General features: G+C 37.5%; 1 protein-coding gene across 1 annotated transcript; it reads right to left on the bottom strand.

The window, feature by feature from the left end:
• Positions 1-595: 595 nt before the first annotated feature.
• On the bottom strand, positions 596-23,433 carry pax3a (paired box 3a). Its single transcript, XM_053651709.1, has 8 exons — positions 23,056-23,433; positions 22,270-22,505; positions 21,583-21,712; positions 21,073-21,216; positions 7,012-7,211; positions 6,421-6,586; positions 5,672-5,895; positions 596-931 (listed from the first exon to the last, which is right to left on the bottom strand). Exons 1-8 carry the CDS (start codon positions 23,138-23,140, stop codon positions 602-604), a joined length of 1,515 nt encoding a protein of 504 aa, XP_053507684.1. The 5' UTR covers positions 23,141-23,433; the 3' UTR covers positions 596-601.
• Positions 23,434-24,607: the final 1,174 nt, after the last annotated feature.

The raw sequence follows: 24,607 nt of genomic DNA, 5'->3' as shown, positions 1-24,607 counted from the left end.
GGTCATTTCATGGCTAGCTTATGGACTCTTGAGGTTGACAGGCGAACTCATCATATGGGTCGTGAAAGGTCATGCATGCTGGGTTGTGACCCATAATGACATCTACTTGTTACTTGTCCAAACTGAGGCTATTATAATCCTAATCACTCACTATCCAGGTTCAAGTGCATTTCAGAAATGAACCCTATCAACTGATGGTAAATTAGCATTTCACTCCAGAGTGAAAAGCGCAGAAATTTAAGAAATACACCATGTTTTAATTTGAATGTAACCGGTTCAAATCAGTTATGTGGAAAACTGAATATGGACAAAGTATGCATGGAATTGTTTAAAAATCATATATTTTTTTTTTCATTTATCAACTTACAGCTTTACCTTTTAAACACTTCAATTGAAATAAAAGACATAATGTAGCACCAGAGCAAATTATTTTCTTAGGGAAACTACTAAAATGTTTGCTAAAAGTTCAAACTAATTCTTGTTATGCTTTAGTAAGTAATTTAGCAAAACAATGTAGAAATATTATTTTTTCTGTGCTACACTGTTATACCCTTATAGACCTCAAAGTAAGTACTACGGAATGGCCATGAATAGGTTCAGTTTATGCACTACACAGATCTAAGTGCAGACACACAAACACACACCAGAAAACAGTAGTGGTATTCACCTTACTTTGCCCATATTGGCTGTATTGGTATGGTGCCATATGGTCGACGCTGTAGGCTGGCGAGCTGTAGCTGGGTGGGCAGTAAGACTGTGAGCTGGGCAGAGAAGGCATGCTGGCCAGTCCAGACAGAGACTCCAGTCTCTGTGATGAGTGGCAGCTGGCAGCCATGCCCGCACTGGGCTCCAGAGGACCAGTGAGAGGGGAGAGAGAGAAGTCTCCCTGCGGCTGGTGAGGCACGCCTCCTGGGTTCAACAGTCCCATCACCTGAGAAAGGGGAGAGTAGAGGAGAGGACAGGAAAAGAAGGGGAAAAGAAGAAAAGAAGTCGCTACAATGAGCATCATATAGCACACAAATATAGGAAGGCATGCTGGAATAGTCTAGAAAAGCCAAGAAAATTATTGGATTACATTGACACAAGATCACAAAATGAGATACGATACCTTCTAAAATTTAACTATCTACCCAGCAATACTATGTCCTGTTTCATGTACAGTACATATGCCTCTCATTGGATTAGACATTCCAGTTTAGTGAGAGAAAACAGGTATTTAGCTCTTCAAATCTCTCACACACATTATTAATATTATTTATATCTTCGCCAACTGCTGAGGCAGTATATAGCAGCAGTAAAACATTCACCACATAATCACCTTTCTTCATCAACAAGGATTGATAAAACAAAACCATAACCACAATGTCATAAATCACTTGGGGGACATTAACGAATCATCTTCATATCTAATTCAGCCATTTAGCTCAGTGTTAGCAAGATTTGGAAAGCTGGGATGTTAACTGTGGCATCAGTGCCAGAGGGCCCTCACTGCCAGCACTGATGGGCCAAGCTTGGCCTGGCTCTGAGGGAGGTTCCCTCTCTCGCTCCGCTAATCATTAATGAAAAGCAGTCTGGGTAAAGCTGAGATCACCAGCACACACTCACTCACAGCCCATAAGACTCTGATTATTCTCCATCCAAGCGCCCACATGGTCCTGTTTAAATAATTTCCCATATAACAGAGAGAGAGAGAGAGAGAGAGAGAGAGAGAGAGAGAGAGAGAGCATGCTCGGGAGTTGTGTTTCTCTACCCTGCTAAGATTTTCCTAAAAATGATCCTCTGTGAGTGTGCTAGTGTGTGTATTTGTGTTTATATGAGTGCATCATTTAGAAAAGAAAATTGTGGAGAAGTGAAAAGGGAAGAGAGAGTGGACATAGATCTGTGGTCTGCCTGCAACGGAGTGAATTAAACTCAGCATGTCAAACAGAGACAGAAGGACTCTGTGTGTGTGTGTGTGTGTGTGTAGCTTATATGTCTAGTTGAATGAATGCATGTAGTTTAGAGTTTTACAACCTCTGTAAAGGGTTGTGAAATCCCTTCAGTGATTCATCTTAAACAGCTGGAGGAGCACACATGACCAAGAAATAGACAGTGGGAGAAAAGACTGTTTTCACATTTTCACATAAATACACTTATATTTCTCATTTTTATTTGTCATTAATTTCTTTTTAATCTGTGATCCAACAGGGCACAACGTCATATAGGCTTATCTAAAAATCTTTATATTATCATGACAACCTCTTCAACTATTTAATTAAATCTTTTATCATTCTTTACATTGCCTTTTAAATTAGTTTTATATTTTTTTTATATTCTAATACTATAAATAACTGCAGTCTCAGCAATACAAGATCACAACACTGGCTGTACTATTATGTTGTTGTTTTTTTGTTTGTTTTTTTATAATACAACCTGCACTCAACTCAACTGAAGTGGTGTGTTTCCCACCTTGGAGGCCACACACACACGCTCATACTGACAGTAGGTAATTTACAGGTTCCTGGTCAGAGGTATCCGGAGTGTGTGAGAGAAGCATGCTGATGTGTTATGCTTTACAAATGGAAACCACATGGAGGTTAAAAAGCCTCGTTCACCTATCTGCAGGGGGAGACATGTCTACACATAAGGTGAACTCTCAAGCACACTCCAAAGAGCACACACATAGTTCGTTGACAAAAAGCTTCCCCATATCATAAGATTTTGAATATATGTGAGTTACTAAAGTGGAAAGCTAAGTCCAGCCAATCTATGTATTGTGTAAAGTGCCTTTCTATCACAGTGGCAATACAGGTAACAATACCATTGAATAAAAAGTCATGATCCAGAAGAACTTATCCGGTTAAAATACAAAGAGGGCTGTATGCATTTCAAATCTAATGATTGATATATGAAATTTTGCTCTATATCCTACATTGTTATCTCTTTATCTCAAGATGGTTTTTCATGTAGTGTTTTCAAAAATTGAATTTTAAATATTTAATTTTACTGTTTTGTATTTAATCTGTGTGTGTGTGTTTGTGTGTGTGTTTATGTGTGTGTGCGTGTGTGTGTTTGTGTGAGTCCGCATGCATGCGTGCGTGCATGCATGTGGTTTGTGACCTTTTATAGGCACACAAATTCAGAGATTGTTAGATCTCAGTGCATGTTTGCAAGTGTATAGGCATAAGGCTGAGAGTAAGAATGTGACTGAATGTGTGTCTATACATCTCTGGTGTCTCTGGTTTTCAGTGGTTCCGGAGCTTATCTGCTACAGCGTGAGAATGTGGGTGGTTTTTGCAGGCCTGGTGTGAACAGAACACTGGTATGTGCTGGATTATACACCAGACGTGTGAGATTTTTACCCATGGGGCAAGTGAGCTGAGCCAGGCTGTAACACATGACTACTAAACCACTTTACTCACAGTCACTCTCTCTCTCTCTCTCTCTCTCACACACACACACACACACACACACACACACACACATACATGACACCCACAGTGCAATAATACATCCAGACAGGATTTACACAAATGGCCCACTTGAGCCAAAAACTGGAGTTCACAATATTTCCATGGATCTCTGTCTAGTTTCTCTATTTTGATCTTTGTTTATATTTAATATATATTTTATTAATATGTTAATTTTTACTGTTTTTTTAAAGACCAGAATGGCTTCAATATCCAGTTCACAGCCCACATAGCTAAAATAAAAAATAAAATAAAAAACAAGAGACAGATAAAATTCTCCACACCTTGGACAATGTCTGAATGGAGTTTTCCAACAGCAACATACTTTTGTTTGACTTTTAGAAACTGATATACTCTTCTTTTTTATTTACCACAGTTAGTACTGAAATAATACATAAAAAATAAACATGGTAAATAGTTAACAATTCAAATTATTTAAGCCATAAGGAAACTTCTGTAGTGTGAATCAAACCAAGTCTGTGCTTTGTCCTACATTAAACGACTCAATAAATATATAAATGAAACAATTAAGCAATAAAGTGACTCATTACCATAAATTACACAGTACATTATAAAGGATAAATTCTCTCATTCCAATCAATTAAGGGTCTGGAACATTCCATAATTACAATCACAGACACAGAGTTGTGCCCTCATCGTTAGGCCCAGCGGCTCTTGCTCTCCAGGGGCAACAGAAGGCCACTAATCAGCTCTGGCCTAGGTCTCACAGACAGACACACACACACACACACACACACACACACACACACACACACACACACACACACACAAACTAATGGCAATACCATATTCTGTGTGAATGTGAGAGACAACAACCCCATGTTTAATGGCTTGTGATGGGTCAGCATCAATACTGAGGACTTTACACTCAAAGTTTCCAGTTATCTGTGTTGAACAATGAAGTCACACAAACATTACAATCAGTCAGTTATTTTGGAAGTATGCCATGACAAAACAGAAAACACTGCTATTAGACCAAACAATAACAACATTCAATGACTATTTTATTTCTGGATTTCTATATTTAGACATAAATATGCTCTCTGTCGCCCTGTTTTGTATGTAATCACAAAAAGTCCCGTGAGGCCCTTCATTTCTTCTGTATAAACAGAATCACATGCAACATTTTCAACACCCTTCCACACCCCCTCCATCTATGCTTCCCACCACGGGACTTTTAAGGTCTTTGTTTAATTCTTTTTACGTCATCAACAACATAGTAGACTTCCCCATGTGCTTCCTAATATCACACATATGATCAAGAGGGAGGTGCCTCTGAGGTGCTTAGCAGCTAATTTTCCGCTTGTTAGCACAGACGCGCATGGTGCTCACCACGGGAGATAGCAGCCGACGAGTGTGTAATCACATAATTGTCTTTTCACTTCTCATTTTCATCACCATCCCTTCTGCCACTTGTTTACTTACACTTCAACCTTTGCTTTCCTCATTTGCTGCTACTCGGTCAGTCACTATGATATGAGGGTTTTTTTTTTTTTTTTTTTTTTTACAGTATTCTTTAACATGCTGTGGAGGCCCAAAGTACTTCACTTTTCATTTACTGTCAGTCGGTCTCTGGTATCCCCAGCCAGAAATTAAAATTCAAGTCAATTTTAGCACTTTTAACAATAGACATTGTCACAAAGCAGCTTTATAGAAATATGGATGTAGATTTAGAGCCCTAATGAACAGGCCAATGGCAACAGTGTCAAGGAACAACCTCCAGAGTTGGCATGAGGAAGAAACCTTGAGAGGAACCAGACTCAAAAGTGAATACACCAGCAGTTTTAAGATATTAGTCTACAGTATTCAGGTGAGATGATCCACTGAAGCAATGGTGGAAAACTAAAACATGTAACCAAAACACATACCTTCACTAGATCAGACATATTACTATATTCAGTGCACATTACAACACTGTTTCATTCCTCTGAGTTCATGAAGTTTATGAGGAGTTCAAACCTGTTCAGTTACCCACATTGAGACTTGCTCAAACTTGCCAACCTAAAAATCATCTGTGGTCAATGATGAAGTTACACCAACACTATTATATGATACCAACAGCTTTTTTCAAATTTAGTTTGGAATAGGCAATTTGATTCCTATGGCCAGACAAACAAGTCATAACACATGTATACAATTCTCTGTACCAAATAATGAAACACCATATATGTGCTATTATATTTCAGAAGGAAATCACTGACCTGTGTTGAGAGGCCATTGCTGATAGCAGGGTTGACTGGGTTAGAGTGACTCGGTGCAGGCACAAAGCTGTCTGAGTAGCCTGAGAAGCCGTGACGGCCTGAAGAGAGGCAGTAGGCTGAAGTAGCGTCCTGGGCTCCCGGGGCAGTGGCCAGACTGCTCTGGTGCACTGAGGTTGGTGGAAGAGGCTGGGGCCTGTGCACTGTGCTGGCCTGTTCTGACATTGCTGATAGATATAGAGGAAGACAGCAAAAAAAGCAGAAAAAAACAGAAATGTTAGGTTGTATTCACATTAGGCATTTTTGCCTTAACTGTCATTTAACATGTAAGTTGTCAAAAGCATTGCTGCCTGAAAAACACAACCATTTTTTGGGCATATGCTATGGCTATAAGGTGCATGTTACATAAGTTTATTTTGGGGGTTTTTTTTGTGTGTTCATGTCAGCACAAACTGTCTAATTACTTGTGCAACATGTTCCTAGCTATTTTCTGTCCTTGTGTAATTCTGCATTTGATAAAGTGATCTTGGGTACATGATAAATGATATTGATGATGATGATTGTTGTTATTGTTATTATTATTGTCATATAATAATAATAAGAAGAAGAAGAAGAAGAAGAAGAAGAAGAAGAAGAAGAATACATTAATAAATGCAGATGACAACACTAAGCAATATATAGAGCCACTGTGTTTCATTTTTCAGGTGTACTGACTAAGTGGGAGTTTGACCAGAATGTGGTGTCTGACCCACCTTGTGGGATGGAGGATGCAGAGTAAGGACTTTCTGGAAGCTGGTAAGGCTGTAGGCTTGACATGGCCGATGGAGGGAATCCTCCAGGAATCAGGTGATTGAATGCCATCAGCTGATTGGCTCCTGCCTGCTTCCTCCAGCGAGCCCGTCTGTTGCTAAACCACACCTACAAACCAATACACCAAAAATAAATGTGATGACCAAGGTATCTGAGCAATTTTTTTCTGTGGGACCAAAATGTATGAGTTGTGAAATATGTGTCCTGTGTGTATACTCAGTGAAATATATTGTATTCTGTTCTTCTCTAAATTTTCAGTGTGCATGTGAATATGTGTATGTGCAGAATCTTGTGTAAGCACATGAGCATGTGTGTGAAAGACTGTTTGATGTGGTGTATTTGTGTGACCAATAAAAAAAAACCAAAAACATTATGACATCACATAAATAACAAGTCCAGTCACTGATATTATACTTCACAGGGTAAAAGAGCTTTTAAATAAAGGCATTTAATAAATAGTAGTATTTTTGGCTTGGCTTTGTTATTTCATAAGAAGGTAGACAAAATGTGTGTGTGTGTGTGTGTGTGTGTACCTGTACTCTCGCCTCAGTAAGTTTGGCTCTTTGGGCGAGCTCCTCGCGTGTGTAGATGTCGGGATAGTGTGTGCGCTCAAAAGCTCTCTCCAGCTCCTCAAGCTGCTCAGCAGTGAATGTTGTGCGACTGCGACGCTGTTTTCTCTTCAGGGGCAAACCTGGTTCTGAATCTACATCTGAACCCTCGTCCGAATGACTCGCTAAAACACACATATTGCACAGTCATGTCAGGAATAAAAGATGTAAATTAAGTCCTCAGTCCTTTGCAGATTTCTTACAGGGGAATAGAGGAAACTGATGTTCATCTGGTATACAAAATAAAAGTTAGGAAACCTAATAAAAGCAACAGAAATATATAATACAGACAAAGTACTCTTTAGTCAAATAAGAATTGTATATTTATGTTTTAAATTTTTACTTGCAGATCCACAATTCTGTTTTACAGCATTTAAAAAAAACTAATCTCTGTCTACCACATCAGTTGCAGTATGTAAACATGATGGCAGAATTTCAGTTTTATGATGGAAGAAATTAAATTGTATGACACAAGAATTTAAACTTTTCCTTGTGTTGAGGATAAATGGAAAACTGTTCACTCCATTTTCACTTATAATGGAAGCATAAGGGCAGTTCTTGAATTCCATTAATAAATATTTAATATAAGTGACTATATAACATGGATTTAGAATGACACTTTTACACTCTAACATCAGAGATCATATGATTATACAAATATGAGAGAAACTATTACCAAATAAATTATTATTTAGTCTAATTTAGCTTTAACATTCATACACTGGTACAAAAATATTCTGGTTACTTATATATTCCCAGAAGTATTGTTTGTGGTCCTAAGTCCTAAGTGTTGGCTTCACTTCACTTCAAACATAACTACAAATACTTTCCTACAAAATTTAATCTCTAAATGGGTAAATTATGCAGATTTATAATTTATAAAAAATATGTTGATTCAAAAATATGTTTGACTGAAGAATTTATAAAAGTGATGCTCATATTTTGCATACATAGTTATCAATTGATATAACAACTGCTCTTAGATTTCCAATACAAATTAATTTTAAACATGTGCATCTAATTACTGCCCATGGTAATCACACATACACTACAGATAATGAGTAGTTTGTAAAAATGCAGAACTATTCCTTTATCTATGCTGGCAAAATTAAACAATTGTTAAAACAACTCAAAAATATCAAAAATCACTCATACAGAAATATTCTGCAATCAGTGCTTTCAGATTTACTGCACAGACTCAAAAGTTGTAATCTTTTCTAGCAAATAATAATGCTATTTTCCCATAGATCATTAGATCCACTTTGAATGTGGACACACACACACACATGCGCACACGCACACACACATACACACACATACACACACACACACACACATACACACACAATCACAATCACACACTGAGTGTGTGCTCGCTGTAAGTTTGGGACAGTGTTTATTCACGGGTCATTCAGATTGCCCTTGAGCTTGGAGCTCAACATCTCCAAGGAGGCGGGGATGGGGCTCTCTATCAAATAATGATTAGGCCTCTCAAACTAGCGTGACAGCCTGCTATTGTGCAGTAATACGCCTCGAAATCCCCAGTCCCCAACGCACAAACATGGCATCTGTTTCGTCCGACACCAACCATATCTTTTCTCTAACTCCTTTCTTTCATTTGCCCCTCTCCCCATATCTCTATGTTTTGACCCTGCAAGTCGAGTGGGAACAGTTGACCAAGCAAGGATATACTGCCTATGATAGCTGATAGATATTCCTTATCAAATCTGTTGATCATAGAGATTTGTGTATCATACCTGCTGAATATCTGCAATGCAATCAACCAACTATTCCACAATCTGCACACAAATGTGTTATTTAACAATATACTTTTTTGTGTTATCACTAGTTTTAAAAAACGTCACCATGCATAAAAGGGCATGAAAAATGGCATTAATCCCATCAGTCAATGAACCATAATTTTCCAGTTTTTACAGTTAAGCCAAACCTCAGCCACACATTTCACACCCAAACATCCTCACTTGGAAACATGTTATAGAAAAAAATATATTACAAATGTTGTCTTTAATACGTTGTCTCATATTGTGTTAAATAATGAAAATTATAACACCGTAATATGTAAAAACATTGTCACCTCCCACTGTAGACGTGCCAAAATATTTCAGTTACTGCTTTTAGTCAGCATTAAATGAGTACCTAGCATATACTTATAAAGTTGATACTAACCTATATTTATTATTATTATATTTACTCTAGCAAAATGTTGTGTGGGAATGTCGCACATAACTGATGCATTAATTAACACTGGCAATTATCACTGACACTATTAAAAGCAATTCTCACAACCTGAGTTACTGATAATCTCATAGCTAGCTAGCAACAACAATAAAGATGATATACAAACTTGTTTAACTTATAACTTATACTTATAACTTTGTAATTAATTAATCTTGACTTGATGTTTGACCTGATAAGAAATTAAATGAACTAAAAATAAATTCAATTCCTCAAGTCCTTGTGAGGAGAGAGGGTGAGAGATCCAGGTTTTGAGCTTTAATTAAAAGCAAGCAAGAAGTCACGCTAGCAGGAGAGCTGCTGTGCTTATGGAGCCACACAGGAAATGCTGCTACTTTCTGCCAGCATGGGTCTCACTAGGCATCTCACAAGGATTTGGAACAGAAAGAAGAGAATGACAGAGAGCAAAGAGAAAATTGGAAAGGAAGAAAAGAGAGAAAGAGAGCAGGACAGAACGAAGCATGTTATCACTTTCACATGGAAGCTAGCAGGTTTGATAATTTGCCTAAGACATGCTGTGCAAGGAATAAAGCGTTTAAGATTTTTTAGATCAAGTGCAGTTACATCAAATTCTCTTTTCATGCAGCTTATAAATAAAAACAAATGCTCACAAGTAGAGGTGGTTCAACATTTGAGGAAAGTACCAGTAGGAGAAGAGGCTAACTCTGTGTGTTAACTACTGAGTTCAAAGCTCAATACTTGTCTTTCTCTTGTCCCTTTCTTTCCTATCTTTCTTCTCTGAGTTTTTATTATCTGTGACTGTGGCAAAAACACTCCATCATGGTCTGTGAGTTAATAGTAAATGACACTGTTACTTTTGTCATCCTCCATTCTCTCTTTCCCTCTCTCTTGCTCTCTCCTTCTCAGGGAGTTATTTGGGAGTCTTTTGTTGGCCTATATGGAGAAGCCTGTGGCTGAAGGCTTTGGAGTCTGATTTCCACGCTCCATCTGTAGGATCCATCAGAGCTGGGCAGGCGGGCATTCAGGGCCGCTGTCACCTGCCCAGCGGGGGAGGGGGCATGGGGGGGCACAATGGGGGCAGGACATGGGGGCCAATGGGGGAACTGCAGGGGGCCGCCCCCGATCCTTCCTTCACCATCGCCAGGGGGTTTACTTGGGGATGGGGGGCTTAAAGGGGAAGGTAAGAGAGAGTGTATGTGGATATGTGGATATATAAATGTATTTGTATGTGTACTTGCATACATATGGATAGACCATGTAATGCTGTGTTTCTTTTATAGTCATGCCAACAAAGTGTATTTGACTAGCTGAAAAGAATGAAAATGAGATAGTCTAGTGTTTCTTGTTCTTCTTCTTTAAAATCTTACTTTTTCACATATTGCAGTATTGTATGTTATACATTCACATACTGCAGTATTGTAAGTTATACGTTATATGTTATAAATTACATATATGTTATATATTCATGCTAATGAAATTATCTTGAATCATCCTAAGTATTTTAAATATGCTACTATGTACTTCTTGTTGTTTAAATAGTAAAATTCATGTAAAATGAAGCCCACTAACAGAAAACTGAATCCAAAGAATGTTTAAAAGGCATTTAGGGAATGGCATTAGCTATCACCTCGTCCATTATGCCACCTGTGGGAACTCCACTCTCATAGATGCCAGTGTTTTCTAAAACTTCAAATTAAACATAATTTTGTGATGATGGGATGGTGGATGGATGGATTAATGGATGAACTAATGTTACACCAGATGGAATGTGTGTCAGCGTGTTTACATGGACTTTGGTAGGAGGTCAATCCGAGAAATCGGAAGCGCTGGCTGGTTTCCTGCAGAGTTTTTGCTTACTTACAAAACCAGGAGTTCACTGGAACGCCTCCTCCATCACTTACTACTCCTGATCCAGACAGATCCTGGAGGAAGAACTCTGTCTATCTTATTCCATTTCCATCTCTTTATGTTTTCCCTCTTCTTGTCTTTCATGTGCACCTAAGTCAGTCTAGGACAGCTCACTTAGGAGAGCAGCAGAGATAAATGGTGTTTTGCACCTGACTTTTAAACAGAAGAGGAAATTGGGCTTTTAAATGAAGTTGCGCTGCCAGACAGGAATAAGACTTTTTTTTCCTTTAGGAGGAGAAAGTAGCAGAGTCTTACTGTATAGCCTGATTTGGCTTGGTACCACAGATGCAGGCTTTCTCGCTGTGTTTGTGGAGGCAGTAATAAGAATACTTCCCCTGCTGCCACAGTGCAAGGCTATTCATTAATTTGACACAAGGTGCATGCCTTCTATTCGAGGAGGGTATTTGTATTCAGAGCAGTCACTCCTGGAGTGTGCATACACACACACACACACACACACACAAACACACACACACACACACACACACACACACACACACAGCACACAGCACACAGCACACAAAGGACAAAAACTGTTTAAAAACTCTATAGACCTAAACACAGCCTTACTATTTATCAACCCTCCATCAGAGTAGAAGGAGAGAACTAAAGAAGAGAGAGAGAAAGAAAGGGAGAGAGAACGAACTACCCTGTTGAATGGGTTCCACCTGCGGACATAAGAATGCAGAGCTGGGGCAGACAGAATTCCACACTGATTCAAATAGTAACATGAGCACAACATTCAGAGGTGATGGCAACAGGAGGAGACTCTGTTAACTTTGCCATGTTACTATTGGAAGCATGACTGGAGCTCCAGTTTTGCAGTGTTTACACAGTGTTTGTCTGGTAGCATGCCTCTCATACACACAACCCTTTTAATTTTTATGCACACCCGCACAGAGACCCGGTGTCACACTTTCTCTGTAAACATGTTAAGTAAACGTGTTAAACCTCACAGAGCAAGTAAAATGATGTTTGAGTGACACTGCAGATTAGGCCAAATCTCAAAAAAAAAAATTAAAGAATGCTTAAAAGAAGGATTCATATCCAGAGAAAAGAAAATCAGTGGGAGTAGGCTGAGAAAACAAAAATAAAAAATAAAACAAAAAGAGAAAGGAGGGAAAAAGAGAGTAAGAGAGAGAGGGAGAGCAGCCATCTGGGCCGTTTATAGCTCTTAGTACGGGGAGAGCCATCTCCTCCTGAGGGGCAGTTAAATGGCAGGGTAATTGAGCTAGTGACATGTGTTCAGCAAACAAAACAAAAGGCAGAAGAGACAAATGAAGCATTTATTTGCTCAGTGGAGGAGCGCTGGCCCTTTGGGCTCTTGGGCCCGTGCGCCACTGCTGGAGTGTATTAAGGAGTATATAGATGGCCAGCAGATGCAGAGCAAAGAATGGTTAACAGACTGATTATGAGTCCATCTGCGGCTGGCATTTAGTTAAGAGGGAGGAACTGGGGAGGCACTTGGCCTGCTAAAGAGACACTAACTCTCCAGCTGGAGAGAGAGACAGAAAAAAATAAAAAGAGAAAGAGTGATGTAAGGAGGGGCGATAGGAAAAGTAAAGAAAAAAATATTTGTAAGACACATGTTTACAACATTTGATCCTAATTAGAATATATATGCAACACCCAAGAATGAATCCCACAATTTAAATAAGAAACCAGGCCTTTTAAAAAGAATGGATGAATAAAAAATAAATACATAAATAAATAAAAAGAAGATATAGTTTTGATGCAATAAATAGAGTGGAAAAAGTAGGCATTGTGGGTACACAGCATGCAGTCTACATTATATTCACATTTACACAGAAACATGCATTACAGTATGGAATTGTTTCATTAACGCACACATTAGCAAAACAGCACCCATAAAACGCAGAGAGAACACACATACCCCACAAAACACACCCACAAAAAAAGAATTGCCTTTGCCTTTGGAATGCATATCATGTACATTTATTGCAAAATTTACTTTGTCAAAAAACAACAACAACAACAACAACAAAAAACATCTATGCAATAAATAAGGTTTGTTTGGTACAGTTAAATTACCAGCTTTAAAAATATTCACTGAATTACATCTTCATGTGTACATTTGGTATAAGGGTCTATTTTCCGTTTATTTGTAACCCAGTGAGAACCTTATAATATTAATGTCATATTTTTCTGTCAGTTATTTGAAATGATTTAAAATTACTTAAATAGACTAAACACATTAAGTCCTCCGTAGACACTTTCTGTGTAAGGTCAATTTTTTCTGCGTTCACACAAAACCATTCCAATACACTATCTGAAAAAGTTACATTTTTAAATATTTTTTGCCACTCCAACCATTTTTTCTGCTTAAACAACCTGTACTGTATTAACAAACTCTTGCTGTGCTCATGAAGACCTTATTCCCAAAGCTCTCTTTACCTGTCATTGGGAGGCAAAACATTATTATAACCCTCACTGTCAACAGAGAAGGCATTTGCTCAGCTAGTGACCCAGGGCTCATCTGTGACCCAGCACAGGCATGGAGCACACTCTCTGGGGATCAGAAAGTGGACACTCCCTCTCTGCACCCTCCAGCCCTCCTCTGCTCCCTAATTCTCTGCCTACTTTACACATTCAGTGGCAGAATGGCATAAACATCCACTCAACACACTCTTGTATACTTAAAAACACCTTCCTAATATTTGTAAATAATTATTCATTATTATAACTAAACTATTTGTCTGTACTTATTCCTGAAAACAGATTAAGTCAATACTACTAATTTTGAAGTAGGTTCAAATGCATATATTAAAGTTAATTCCACATTGAAGTTCACTGAAAGTGGAAGCTAACTAATCCAGAAAAAAAAATCTTTTTTCTTTTTTATGTACGGAATATATCAAGGGGTGTGCTGTTATAGGCAAATACTGAAAGAATGTGGTGGTATGAGTCAAACTGCTTTATTCCTCTTATGGCAAAGCAATTTTTTATAATTTTTTAATTAAACAATGTCATACTTTTTTTATCAGTTTATAGTATATTATATGCTGTATATTTAATGCTGTATAACATCTGCAAAAAAGGTAAGTTAAACAGCCGTTTCATCAACAGGCCCTTTCTTTTCTCTTGAAGTTAGTAAGACAAACATCACAGCCTTTAATGTGATGCAAAATATATGCAAAATATCACAAACTATGCTATTGCTTAAAATTTTAATTTAAAATAACAACTGACACTTGAGATTACTTCCATAAATTATGAATATGTGTCCTTACAAAAAACTTCACGAGATAAATGATTAGACTTTTTCCTTTGTTAAATAACAACACATTTTAATCAGTTTAGTATTAGGCTTCCACCACACAAGCCTTTGTGAATTAGTTGTTACTTTAGAAACACTAACCTATTATAACAAGCTCCTTAATATAAACCTGTGATTTGAATTACAGCCAGTACTATTGTCAGAACTGCTGTCACTGACAATTAATCAGCACCTTCAGACCAATCAGTGAATTCAACAGTGCTCTGGTATAAATTGTTTTAATCTCTTTTTGTGTTAGAAAATACACCTGAGAGTTGGCAGAACTTTTTAGTACTTTTTTCTGTTACACACCTAATAAAGATTTCAAAAGGAAAGATTAAATAACCAAATTCAGCAGATTGCAGTTGTTGTCCTAGAAATATTTTTTGTTAAATCAACAGTATTTCACTTTTAGATTTTTTTTTATGTTTTCCTCATTTAAAAACCCTTAATGAATAAAAGCATACACAATAGTTAGAACACATTAACAATGACTCAAATAAAAGCCAAAGAAGTTTTTTTAGGACTTTTTCTCAAATCAGATGCTTCTTATTGGGACTTTTAAAAATGTAGGTCTCAGAAACCCTGTCTACAAATACTTGTGGCAAAACTATAGAAAAACAACATGCAGAAAAACAGTATTTGTTTGCATCTACTTTCCATTTCACAAACACCACACTTCTTTATTTATTTATTTATTTCTCTCTCTCTCTCTCTCTCTCTCTCTCTCTCTCTTTCTCTCTGTCTGTGCTTCTCACAAGTTCCACAATCACTCAGAGAAATAAGAGTGAGAAGTGAAGTTCCCCAAGTTAAGTGACTGACAACGTTGTCTAGCTTTTCTCAATTAACCATCTCATTGTGTGTGTTTATAGGTTGGCCCCTACCCCTTCGACCTCTCCACTCTCCTTTTTATCCTCTGCTCACACTAACACTTCCAAAAGAACACAGAGAGTGACAGAGAGAGAGAGAGAGAGAGAGAGAGAGAGAGAGCTCTATTTGGAGAGGAGCAGCTATTCTCCTTGACCTTCCATTGCTCACTTTCTCTTTCAGCCACTTCAAACTGTCTTTGAGAGAAGTTTGGTGTGAAAGAGGGGAGTCCATCAGCTCAGAGGGGCCAGGCCTGGTGCAACCCCAGAACCCCACTTCAAAGATGGCCTGCATTCATTAATTGTCCTTTGAATTAATATCAGAGGATCACAATGCTGGTGCCACAAGAGAAAGAAGAACCAATGAAGCATATAGTCAAGCATTCATTTGCAGATAAACTCTGGGTATGTGTGGGAGTGAGTGTGTGTTTATTTCATTAAAGTTGCACCACAAAAGGAGTACTTTCTTAATAGAAAAGACAAACAGAAAAAGACTGAGAAAAAAACAGAACAGCCCTAAAATATGAAGAGTACGACAGAATTATGTTTCGTGATATTCTTAGAAAGTACTGCCAGTAAACTTCACTTCCCAAAAATTCCTAATGTAATGAAAATTAGCCTCACAGGCCACAGTGATTTTCCTCCACAAAAAAAAAAAAAAAAAAAAAAAAACAATGAGCATACAGACCTCCATTTATAAAGGTTGTAAATGCATAGTTTTTGTTAATACAAAAATACCAGATCCTGATTTCATAAGTGTGCATTGGAGAAAGTAAGCCATTTCAACCTAGTCACAAAGTTAATCATATTAGTTGCATTATGACTAAATCAACAATAAAAGCTATTTATTTTGATATAAAATAAAGTCCTAAGAAAAGCTGGAAGTGCTAAATCTCTCACACTAAACCTTATCACTTGTGGATTCATACTAGTTACACTGCATGAATTCCTACAAAAAATTTAATTTATGTTAGCTATCTTCAATCACATAATGATAACAATATTTTTGAAGCTCACTGTGCTTTGACATTCAGTTGATTCCACATGTAGAATGGAGGGAGAGAAACACACACAGAGAGAGAGAGAGAGAGAGAGAGGACACTGGGATGAACAGGGATGAATTTACTGCTGCATCTCTCTGCCTGCAGGGCTTCAGAGTCATGACTGAGAAAAGCATTCCAGCAGGAAGACTAGGCCCCTTGTTTATTGATGACCAACACAGTTCTGTCTTTCTTTCTCCCTCTTTTCCCCCTCGCTTTGTACACAAATGTACTCTAAAAATGCTTCAAGCATTTACAACCATACTAGAAACAAATAATCGCCCCCAAAAGCTGCACAAAGAATTTAAAGAGATCTGAAAAAACATGTCAGCTGTTGTACTAATATAACATATTTCTGGCTGTTTCAGTTTTATAGTGATGCAAATGTTATTTTCATATCTACAACAACCTCACTCTTTTTGTTGCATGTTGTCTTTTTACATCATCTGCTGTCTCTCTCTCTCATACATTCACTCGGTATGTCTCTCTCTCTCTCTTTCTCTCTCACTCTCTATCTATCTATCTATCTATCTATCTATCTATCTATCTATTAAGTGAGTTCCTTGCCAGAATACTGGTGAGCCAGCACCCCCCACTTTATTTACACAAACAAAGTCCTCCTCGCTTTCTTTCATGTTTTGTTAGCAGTTGATTCTCTCTGTCTTCCTGGCTATTGGCCTGCGGGAGGGACAATGGCCTCGGGAGAATGGCAGCAGATTGTTGGAATGCTCCTCAATGAAACTAATTATTACATGTTGACTGCGTTCACCATGGCACATCTGAAGGCACTAAGCTTATTCAATTGGCCTCCGCAGGACTCCCTTTCGGAAAAAAAAAAGAAAGAAAGAAGAAAAAAACTTGATCCCTTTGACTGTTTGTATTTCTGAGTTTTCTTTTCTTGCCCGCCATAAAATGAAAGTCTGAGAGAACTGGGGCCATTGCTCTTTGATGACTTTAGTTACTTTTAATTAGCTAAATGAGGCTCGAGAATTGTCAGCTTTCCCAAAGTTAATAGTATAAGGTTTCCCTTATAAGAGTGGACCCTCTCATGCAACTCGTCTTTGTGAGAAAATCTTTATTAATTTACACATCATAGTCCAGTAGGTTAAAGAGGAAAAGAGGCATTTTAAAATTCCTGAAATTAATTTAAATATGTTATAAGCTTGGTCTCCCAGGAATATTTAAAAATAACCATAATATTGGTTTTCCTGAATTTATTAAGTAAAGAAACAGAGAAGAATGGGCAACAAATCCTGCAGGAGGTTCTTCTAAATAGACAACAATTTAAAAACAGTTACATTTTCTCAAGAATTAAAAGATTTATTCCCAAATACAAAGATGTTTCATTTGCAAAGATCGCCTCAGTAGCATCTTGTGAATGAAACTTTCACTGCTACAGTACAGTGATGCTCCACTGATTCAGTCTGCTGCTCCACGTCCCTGAATTTTCCCAGACAAATAAATCCTAAAGGCACATGCTTTGATCTCAGCACTTAAAGAGACCCCAACAATAGGTTTTTGAGGAGTGGGGGCAGCAGGCCAACAGGGCCTTCTCACTGACAACTATAGACTCAAGCACCTACTTAATCAATATTTGGTCAGAACACTCCCTCTTGATACTGAAAACGCCCTTTTCAGATTTTAATTGAGCACCATAAAAAAAAGGAGCAACAACTAGCAGCCTGACTGAAAGAGACAGCAGAGTGAAATACTGCTTCTCCTGAGCCACCTCGCAGTAAATAAGCTAAAAAGACAAAAGAGGGAAAAACTTTACAGTCTGTCAGTAGAGATCACGACACAGTGAGGAGGGCTTGAGTTTTATGATGCGCCCACATTTGCATATGGACAAAAGGGCAGAGTTAATTGTTTGTTTGTCACTCAGTAAAAAAAAAAAAGAAAGAAACACTTATAGTGTTGAATAGTGTTGAATTACCACTTATGCTAACTTATGTCCAATGGGACTTAAACTATTTTCACATTCATGTTATATGTATGTTATGTATACTCATTACTACACATTACAAATAGACTACTATTATACCTTTACCATTATACTTTTTACTGTTTTTGTTTGTTTGTTTGCTTCATTATAATTTATTTTCAGAAAATTATAAGGCTTACCGTTTGAAACCCTAAATACATTACTCTATAAGAAGTTTTCTCTACTGAGAAGTAACATTATTGTGGGGGTTTATTATGTCCATAATTCTATGTAACAATGAAAGTTTGCTTGACCTTTACATCTAATCTTGTTGAACTGTACTAATAAGTTCTGTTCTTTGTCCAGCTCTTTCATAGACTCTTATCAATTTTGTATCTGCAAAAAAGCTTGTTGAAATAATTAGAAACTGATTCCCGCGCGTGATGCAAAAGAGAAAGAGAGCGCGCGCCATGGGCGGAGACGAAAGGGCGGGCTTTGAAAGTGGAGACGATTAAAGAGGCTCGATTTAATCAAGGGGCAGGGGTTTTAATGGCGATCATAGAGTGTAACGTGGTGCTTTCGTGAACGTGATTCGATCCTACCTAATCACAAAGGTCTAATGTAGACCCGAAGTCGAGAACACACTCGTCTACCTGAAAACCTAAAGAATTTGAGGTTAGAAAAACTCGGGGCCTGGATCAGGTTTCAAGTTTAAACAGAGAGATTTTTTTCAGTGAAAAGAAACGAGTACTACCCGTTGGCTCTTACTGGTTGAGCGGAAGTTACACTTTACATCTAAGAGAAGAGTCTGGGATTAATAACCTGTGTTATTAACTAAATATAATTTGTAAAATCCATGATAGGCCTAAGCCTCAAAAACTTTTAATGTCACTAATTAGTGACACATGGAAAGCCTAAATGCCTAAAACATTTTGGTCTGTAGTTTAGACAATTTTTTCAATTGTTTGCTGCTTATATTTAATGGGAATTCAAAGAAATATGGGAAAAGGCTTCGCAATTACCTTATTATTGAATAATATGTATTCTTATGATCATAAACAGGGAAAAAAATTGCCTGTCTAACAGGTCTGCTTTCAATAAGTGTTAGGACGATTTTAGCTCTTTTTGTTTGTTTGTTTTAGTTTACCTGCTAAAGGTATTGTTGCTCACTTCTTTACTGAAGTTTGAACTGTTTTGCTGAAAAGATTCAATGGACAAATTTTGTAGACGAAAATTGACATTTTTGTCGATGCCGTGCGCTTTGCGTATCCGCTCGCCATTTAAGCCATTTCTTGAATAATTCATCTCTCATCGGCAGTCTATAATGTCTTCTCAGCGTCTTTTTGTTAGGCCATTTTTGCTGCCTTTATCTGCATTTTTTTTATAAAGCTCAGTGCCCTTTGCACAAAGAAACGCTTTTGTGCACGTGAAAGCGGAGCGTGAAGCTCATGGACTCGCGCGCTTTTGTCTCCTCAAGTTCATCCTCAAGTGTTCGATTGTGCACCGCGGTGCTACCTTTCAGCGAGCAGCTCTTGGACAAATGTTTGATTAACTGATTCCTGCACAGTTTGCTTCCTGGCCCGTTTCGTTAACCTGGAAGTTTCTAACCTATAACCAGAAGTGTGTGTGTGTATATATATATATATATATATATATATATATATATATATATATATATATATATATATATATATATATATACATACACTTCTGGTTATAGGTTAGACGCTTCCAGTTGCATTTATTCATTCATTCATTCTATTTATTTATTTATTTATTTATTTTATTTTTTTGTTGTTTTCTTTAGCTCTAACGAACCAAATTCTACAAAAGTTACAATGTGACTTCACTGAGCGGTTTTTATCACCTCACGCTGATTCAATCGTTTAAGCCCTATATTTGACTATGTGCAAATTGAAGCCTAGACGTATTGCAACTAACAGCACTGCCGGCTACAAATCTATGTGCCTTAGCGGGAAGTCTCTAATTTGGGGTCCACTAATTATTAATTAATCATCACACAATATAGGCTACCCTGTAACAAACAGTGACCATTACATATGTATTATAAAAATTTGCAGATGTAACTGCATAACAACAACAATAAAATAATAATAATAATAATAATAATAATAATAAAAGATTTTTACTACTACTAGCCTACTAATACCGCCAGTACTAGTAGGCTACTGATATATAACTAACAAGAACAACTCATTATTATTATTATTATTATTATTATTATTATTATTATTTTATTGTTGTTGTTATGCAGTTACATCTGCAAATTTTAATAACACATATGTAACCTACATCTACAATCTTTAATATTCTGTAATACATAATCTATATTATATATAACATAACAGTAATAGCAACACAACAGTAAAGGGTAATAATAATCGTCATAGAGTAAGTTGTGATCAAGTTGTATTACCAATGTGTTGCACTACTACTAGGCTTATTACTACTACTGGCAAGTCTGCTACTATTACAACAATGACGACGACGTCAACATTAACAACAACAACAACAACAACAACAACAACAATAATAATAATAATAATAATAATAATAATAATAATAATAATAACAATATCGGGCTAATAATAGTTGTGGTCAAATTGTATTGCCAAAGGACTGCATACACGTTGCTGTATTCACTATAACAGTTGCATTGGAAACCATTATGCCCCTATTTATAGCAGCAAAACGTTGCGCTTACACCAAAAAAGTAGAAATAAATAAAAAACTTACATCTGTCTCCAAGAATGCCATCAATGCTGTGTTTCGCACGTCTTTCGTTTTCCTCAAGCTCCCTCTTTTCAACTTCATCATCGTCCTCCTCATCCTCTCCATTTCCGCCAAACTTACAGCGCAGTATGCGACTGATCGAGCTGACTGGAGAGCAACAGATTATAACAGTTACAAACCTCTGTGGATATAGAAATGATAACTATACTAATAATACATTTTCAAAAAGTTATTCATTGTTCTCCTTTTATTAGCATTTTGTATTAGGCCTATTTCTTTAACTGTACTTTTATGTTTTTACACAACGCTTTACACAACCTTTTTACACACGCTGTCGATTCTAACTATTAACTTATAATTACTATCATTAACTACTAATATCACTAACTACTATTGTCTAATCGTTTTATATAAGCTTCGGAAATTTATTATTTATATCATGTTAATCGATGTAGGCTATAAGACAGAAAAAAGAAATGAAATGGAAAGCATAAATAATTATAGACCGAGTACCTGAGGGCACGTTGTTTCTGTCACAGATGCCGTCTTTCAGCAGCTTGTCTCGGATCTCCCAACTGAACATTCCCGGGTTATCTCTCTTGTATTCCTCGATTTTCTTATCCACATCGGGACTGGTGTTCTGCTTTAATTGATCAGATTTCCACAGCAAATCACTGTCAGTGTCAACAAAGCTAAACTGAAATATAAACTGCACTGATGCAATGAAGTAAAGAGTTCGCATTCTTTCCACAAAATTTTACTTTATTCTCCTCGATAATATTTTATCTATATTTTTCAGCAGAACGTTTTTTTCCGTTATTTTTACTCAAATTATATTTAAGGCTTGATGTGCCGTTGTGATAATATATTTTTTTTAAAATTAAAATAGAGTTGAGATAAAACGCTATACTTCCTATTAAATTTGGATAAACCGATGCGTAAAAACTAGTTGCAAAGATCTTCAATCTCTATGAAACGAAACTTTTCTGTTGCATTGTAAGTATCTTGAATATTATATAAGTGTCTTGGATATTATGTAATGGTCGTCTTGTGTAGAGATGCTGACGTTATGGATGACACGTTGCCACACGCGATGAACTTTATAGTGAGCCGGAACTTTGTTTAATCCGATACCAAATATATTTTGAAGACTTATCTCGGAATATTATTCCAGACCTCATTCAGTCACAAATGTTGTACCTTCGGTTTGCTACCTCCGATAGCGCCAGGCCGGATGGATCCCGTTTCCTGGTACCTGCACAGGATTTTGGACACGCAGCCGTGTGAGACGCGCAGCTGGCGCGAGATGACGCATGGCCGGATCCCGTGATGCGCCATTTCTACGATCTTATGGCGAATGTGGTTTGGCAACGGGCGTCCGTTAATGAACACACCGCCGAGCTGGTTTACTCGGCCCTGGCCTAATGGTGTGGAAACTGCAAGAAATATTACAACATTATTATTGCCATTTTCTTCTGTTGCAGTAGTCATCATTTAAGCATTATAATGCAGCCCAAATGTGATAGCCTAGATGTGAAATACCTCAAAACTAACAACAACAACAACAACAACAATAATAATAATAATAATAATAATAATAATAATAATAATAATAATAATAACAATAATAGCCTATTCTACAATTTTTTTAAAACTGTAAACTGTATCATGTTGCTTTAATGCAAAAAAAAATCAGAACTTTCTTTATCGACAAAATAAAATTTGCTGCAAAACTTTATTTCATTATAAGCAGTAAGCTTCATAAAACCATTTAATAAAGCAAATGCACTGCCACTTCCAGGATTTGCCAAAAGTTTTATGTCACTAAATTTAACATTGTCACATTTGACTGTAAAAGTGCTGGCATTTTATGACTGTAAATCCACTCCACATCTAATGCATTAACAACTGATAGGAACAGCTATTTCGATGAAAGGTCTAAAAATTATGGCTATTGTATTAAAGCAAGTGATGCTAATGCCCTACCTTCCAGCGAATAGCCCCCTCTCGGGTAATTTTGGGGTGGCGTGGGGCGCACCATCCTGGGAATGCCCCCTGCTAAGGCGGCCATGTCCCGAATTCCTAAGGAACGGCAATGAGGCCACTTAACGGTGGAATTAACGGTAGGATTTAGAGATCCAGACGGAATCTGTTTAAAGTCAGGTGTCGGTGCTGCCGATATCTCTTATGTCGACAAGATGTCACTGTAATACGTCCTCAGAAAATCAACTTCGTGGGAAGAAATCACTCAGAAAAGTCCCTCGAAGTTAGCGAGTGATATCCAGACTAGATGAAACGATGTTGTTTCTGAAATAAAATTCAGAGGTCAGCACTGCTGTCCGCAGCCGTTTGGACGCACTTGTTGTGTGGATTGAGTCGGCGCTCGGAAGTGAAACATTTTATCAGTTGAAGAGTTGTGTCCGCACAATGCACCGAGGCCTGTGATTGGCTGGGAGAGGGAGGGTCCTGAGGTCCGACCGCGTTCTCTGATTGGTCCAAATATGTAACGTTTTCTCATGCAGTGACCTCGAGGGTTCAAGGCGATGTGACACTGATAAAATCATCCACGATAAATTCGGAAAAGTTTTCGTTGAATAGATCTTTGAATAGGTAAATTCTGTGCGTTATTTTGATTCCATAAGGTCTGTCACAAGTGTCCTGATTATTAAATATATGTGAACTAATTCAAATAGTTAGTTAAGCAATATAATAAAGCCTATGCATAAGTTCCGAAGAACAGCAATCTTGCGTGGAGTGGACGTATTGACGTCTTTAACGAGTAGGGTCGCAATACAGGTCGGTGAAAGGAGAACAACGCGAGGCTCCCAGCAGGGTATGACGCCGCTAGGGCTCTAAAACTGTCTGTAAGAAAGGGATGCAATTGTGAAGAGTATTTATTTATACCTTTGTGACATTCAGAAGGCCTATGCACTTCTCTCAGTCTTTCGCTTCTCTGCATCCCACCTTTACACTTACACCTGTGTTTTATGGATTGTTTCTAGGTGAGTTGGAGTTGGGGGCAAGCTCTCTTTTGCTCTATGTCCTCTATACCATAGTGTTCCTCTTTTTTTGTAGAGCTCATTGAGATCCTCACGTCAGTCAAATCCTTTCCTGTACGTTGAAAATTCCCGATCGATCACTAGAGTGGAAGACTGCTATCAACTAAAACAATGCTCCGTCTTTTCCTTCTTCATCACAGACAACAGGGGCACAACATTAAGTCTACTTAGCACTGTGAATAAATGTGCGTTATCTCTAAGACACAACAGAATGTAAATTCAGTAATACTTCCTGGACATTATGCGTGCAATTATTTATAGATAACCCCACTTCTTAATGACGGTCGCTTACATCTGTCTTGCGATAAACGCTTCCCAATTTATTTTTTGTCCTATCCACTTATGGGACTAATGTGACAAATATGTCAGCTGTCATCAGTAATAATCTGTACAGAAACGTGTCGACAGTTAAATAACTAACCCCCTGGTCTCTCGGGGTCTGAGAGTCTCACTGAATTATGGGTCAAATTTGCACGGGT

Source organism: Ictalurus furcatus, chromosome 20 (genome assembly GCF_023375685.1).
Source record: "Ictalurus furcatus strain D&B chromosome 20, Billie_1.0, whole genome shotgun sequence".
Lineage (NCBI taxonomy): Eukaryota > Metazoa > Chordata > Actinopteri > Siluriformes > Ictaluridae > Ictalurus > Ictalurus furcatus.
This window is presented reverse-complemented; position numbering and strand designations above follow the sequence as displayed.

Bases quoted from the DNA above. Each gene is read 5' to 3' on its own strand.
- pax3a (XM_053651709.1), bottom strand. From the start codon at position 23,140: ATGGCCGCCTTAGCAGGGGGCATTCCCAGGATGGTGCGCCCCACGCCA. The intron at 21,217-21,582 runs GTACTCGGTCTA...GTTGCTCTCCAG, and splicing joins CAGAAACAACGTGCCCTCAG to TCAGCTCGATCAGTCGCATA. The intron at 6,587-7,011 runs GTACACACACAC...ATTGGTTTGTAG, and splicing joins TTACTGAGGCGAGAGTACAG to GTGTGGTTTAGCAACAGACG.